This window comes from Dipodomys merriami, unplaced genomic scaffold (assembly GCF_024711535.1).
Source record: "Dipodomys merriami isolate MVZ:Mamm:240054 unplaced genomic scaffold, mDipMer1.0.p SCAF_56, whole genome shotgun sequence".
NCBI classification, from domain to species: Eukaryota; Metazoa; Chordata; class Mammalia; order Rodentia; family Heteromyidae; genus Dipodomys; species Dipodomys merriami.
This window is the reverse complement of record NW_027206135.1, coordinates 8,474,974-8,479,312: the sequence shown is the minus strand read 5'-3', so window position 1 is coordinate 8,479,312 and position 4,339 is coordinate 8,474,974. Positions and strand designations below refer to the sequence as shown.

At 43.9% G+C, this 4,339-nt stretch overlaps 1 protein-coding gene across 2 annotated transcripts; it reads left to right on the top strand.

Annotated features, from left to right (window-relative positions):
* On the top strand, nucleotides 1–3,897 carry Cd1e (CD1e molecule). Of its 2 annotated transcripts, none has more exons than XM_070000072.1 (6): nucleotides 1–129; nucleotides 516–812; nucleotides 1,358–1,636; nucleotides 1,863–2,141; nucleotides 2,489–2,579; nucleotides 2,806–3,897. In XM_070000072.1, exons 1-6 carry the CDS (start codon nucleotides 69–71, stop codon nucleotides 2,969–2,971), a joined length of 1,173 nt encoding a protein of 390 aa, XP_069856173.1. In that variant the 5' UTR covers nucleotides 1–68; the 3' UTR covers nucleotides 2,972–3,897. The 2 variants fall into 2 exon arrangements, with proteins under 2 accessions (XP_069856173.1, XP_069856172.1); XM_070000071.1 differs by having other exon boundaries at nucleotides 2,486–2,579.
* Nucleotides 3,898–4,339: the final 442 nt, after the last annotated feature.

The window sequence follows — 4,339 nt, the reverse complement described above, 5'->3', positions numbered from 1 at the left end:
AGCGAGCAGGGAGGGAGCTGATATCTGAATTCCAAGGGCCATTTTCTGGCCAAGACATCAAAGCTTCAATGCTGTTCTTGTTCCTCCTGCTCTTCAAGGCACTTGTCTGGACTGGAGAAAGCACGGCTGGTAAGGAAAGCTCATGTATAAAGATGTCTGTGATGGGCACAGGAGGAGAGAAAGCTCTTAGGGAGAATCTGGCTTTAAAGAACATCGATCTTTCCTTCAAGCTGCATTCCAGGAGACTGCATTCCAGGAGAGTTGCAGGGAAAGAATTTTGCCTGCTGTATCTATTTCTGTCTCTGGTTTTGGAGAGAGGAACTTGGCTCAGGGAGTTGAGGCTCAGGGAAATGTGCATCTTGTAATTATTTCTATCCTGGATTCCTATTTTTACATCAGTGTCTCTTCTCTCATATTTTGGTCTCTCTCTCTCTCTCTCTCTCTCTCTCTCTCTCTCTCTCTCTCTCTCTCTCTCTCTCTCTCTCTCTCTCTCTCTCTCTCTCTCTCTCTCTCAGCATCCCAGACTCTGGAATGGCATCATTCAACACCAGCAGAGCCCCTGACCTTCAGAATAGTCCACATCACCTCCTTTGCCAACCACAGTTGGGAGCACACCCAACTTTCAGCCTGGCTGGGTGAGCTGCAGACTCATGCCTGGGACAATGTCTCGGACACCATTAGGTTTGAGAAGCCCTGGTCCCATGGATATTTCAGCAAGGAGCAGTGGAAGAAGCTGCAGGCGCTGTTCCAGTTGTTTATCCATGGCTTCCCCCGGGAAGTGCAGAACTTTGCCAGCCAATTTCAGTTTGATTGTGAGTTTGTCTTTCCATGATAATCTTCTGCCTGAGGTTCCTGATGAACTTCCAAGGGGTGTAAATTTTGACCATCTTCCTCCCTTTCTAAACTTATTCTCTGACTTCCATTGCCTGACACAAAATCCCCTTCTCCATGCTTTACTACCATACCACCCTTCCACAGACAGAACAGAGCTTGCACGGGCATTTTTTCTTCATATCCCTGAGTACAGCATTATGTCTGCCCCCTCTGCCCTTATGCCTGAGTGCCCACATGACCTGACCTGTACTTCACTATTCCTATTTGAGTTTCTCCAGGCAGCCTTTCCTGCCTTCTTGACAGCTTTCCATCCATGACTTCCCCGTTAATTACTTCAAGGGACCTTTACTGTCTTCAGTTTTTCTTCCCACAAATTGCCTTCCCATTTCCCATCTCAAATCTAGTCTTTCATATATGATTCTCCTGGCATTTTTCTCCGCTTTTCTGGCTGGGCTGGCTTCTAGATTGCTTATATTCCCTCCTTGTCATTTCTACATTGATTGTCTTTTCTTTCTACCCTCAGACCCGTTTGTGCTCCAGATATCTAGTGGATGCACCATGCAACCTGGGAAAGCCTACAAGAGCTTCTTAAATGGAGCCTACCAGGGATTAGATCTCCTGAGTTTCCAAGGAAGTTCCTGGGAGCCAGCTCCAGGCTCAGGAAGGCGGGCTCAGAATGTCTGCAGGGTGCTCAACCAATACTTAATCGTTAAGGAAATAGTGCATAGCCTTCTCAGTGACACCTGCCCCCGGTTTCTGGCAGGTCTTCTCGAAGCAGGGAAGTCGGAACTGGAGCGGCAAGGTGAGCCCAACCCTCTGGTCTCCTATGCTTAACTTGTCACTTTTCATCATTATATTGAAACATTATATTATCATGTCATTATATTATAATGACAGGCTACAGGGAGAGATATCTAGTTTGTTTACTAGAGAAAGTAATGATTACTCAAAGTGCAGAGGCATCCAAATTCCTGAGCTGTGGCTTGAGATGCTGCCAAGGTTCCATTTCTTCCCATCTTCTTGTCCAGTGAAGCCTGAAGTCTGGCTGTCCAGTGGCCCCAGTCCTGGGCCTGGCCATCTGCGGCTGGTGTGTCACGTCTCTGGCTTCCATCCAAAGCCTGTGTGGGTGATGTGGATGCGAGGAGATCAAGAGCAGGCAGGCACTCGCCACAGTGATATCCTTCCCAATGCGGATGAGACCTGGTACCTGAGAGCAACCCTGGATGTGGCGGCTGGGCAGACAGCTGGACTATCTTGTCGAGTGAAACACAGCAGTCTAGGAGGCCACGACATAGTTATCCATTGGGGTGAGAAGGGACTGGGACCTAGGCGGGAATGATAGGAGACAGTTCTGGAGATTTCGAGGGAGGAATAATAGGCACAAGAATGGTAAAGGCAGAATTGTCTCATGAAAAGGATTTGAGAATGTTAGCAGTTAAATGAGAAGAAACTGGAAGGAGGGAATTAGAGGTACTAAAGGGAAAAGGAAGAGGGAATTATTCCTTGGGTGAGGAGACAAGGAGCGCAGATCAAGTAGAATTGAGTGAGAGCTCTAGAAAGCACAGATGGGAACCCCAGGAAAGCCTCGGCCCCAATGCCATGAGCGACTTTAGAGATACTTCAGGGGCTGACATGCTTCTTTTACCCTAAGCAGGTGGACACTCCCTCCTCCCGACACTGATGTGTCTGACTGTCGTAGTTGCCCTGGCCATGGTCATACTGCAAGCATGTTGGAGAAAGCAAAGGTGCTCCTTTTGTTATTGTTCTTTGGTTACCCAATGTCTTCTGCTTTATTCTTCTTTCTTTTTTATGTTTTTATTGTAAAAATAGTGTACAGAGGGGTTAGAGTTACATGAGTAAGGCAATGAGTATGTTTCTAATCGATATTCTTCTCTCTTAATCATCCTTTTTCTTTCTACCTGTCTCCCCGAGTCCTTTCCATTGTGATTAAGATCTTTTCTTTACCCACAGCTCAAATAAGAGCATTCTCTCCCCCTACATGCCCAACTCTGCCTTTCCTACGGAAGCCAAGGCCCAGGACCCCAAGAGTCCAGCCCATCAGCTCTACTTGGCACAAGAATCATGGATCAAAGCCAGAATCCGGATGTGGAAAATAAGCTTGAATCAATGGTGGTGACATGTATTTATCTTACTTGCAAAATTCTTGAATATGGTGTAAGGCTACTAAAGAAAATAGAATTTTATTTAAGTGTTTATTCTGGCAGCTATATGGAAGCCAATGGAGGGGGGACTCTGTGCTTTTCATCTTCTACAATTTCTTTTCTGCTTTGATCACAAGTTCGTTATCACCAATCCTTCAGGATTGACCTCAGATGTTTCTTTCTCATGGGCACTGCCCAGAATTGTCCAACTAAAAGCTCTTCTTTTAAAATTAGATCTTTATCAACAGTTACCGCAACCTCCTCTAATCATAGTGAGTTCATGTTCTTCTCTTTCTCTCAATTGCTTGAAAGTAGGCCTTGCATGCACGTACCTGTGCAGGCAGGCAGGGACACATACTTTGAGGATACACCTAGGTTTAATGCTCTACTGTGGCCATCTTGTACTGCACCATTTTCTAACAAGTGATGGTGCATTATGGTTTTGCCCCAGTCCCCATAAATTGTGGTGTTAATTCTGCTTGAATGTAATAGTTTTCAATAAATGCTGACTGAATTCTGTGTATTAGTAAAGTGATTCTGCTTACTCCACTACCTTATGAATCATTTGAATGAGTTCTTATTTAAATGGTCTCTCTCTTCCTTCATGTCTCACCAGAGGTAAAAGTATCAGGTTAAGTGTCACAGGCTCCATGGTTATTGGATGCCCTAATGTGTCTTTAAAATGTAAATAAAATAATCATGTGTGGGAACTCACACATGTCAAGTGAAGATAGATTTGGAATAGCACATTTACATCCAAGAGATTGTATGTGTCTTTGTTGATGTAATGTGCTCAGGGGTCAAGTTCACATTCTGAACAGTTAGAAAGAGAACATGGGCTTTGAGGATGCCTTTAATTGTATCTGTCTCAATCAGAGTTGTATCCTCTTGCCTAGATTATAGTCTGATATAGTGGATGCTCTTAAAGATGTTTGTCAACTGAATAAATGATATTGAACTTTGACTTACCCGAAGAGATTTTTTTAACTTATGAGTTTATTTTGTTTCCTTTTCTATGTACTTGTAAATTTCACCATCAAATTCTCTGCTCATTACATTTATGTGTGAGAAATTCTTTTAACATCATATTCTTTATGTACATTTTTTATTATAAAGATACTGTACAGAGAGGTTACAGTTCATGAGCAAGATAATGAGTCCATTTCCTATGGAGCATTGTTTCCTCTCCTTTGATTTTCCCCTACCATCTCTTCCCTCCCCCATCCTTCCTCCCCCCTCCCCCCACAAAGTTGTAAAGTTCATTTTCAACATAGTGTCTTGTACAAGTCATTGTTACAATGGGTTATCCTGTATCCTTGTTTTAGCATTTTGTTATTTCCCTT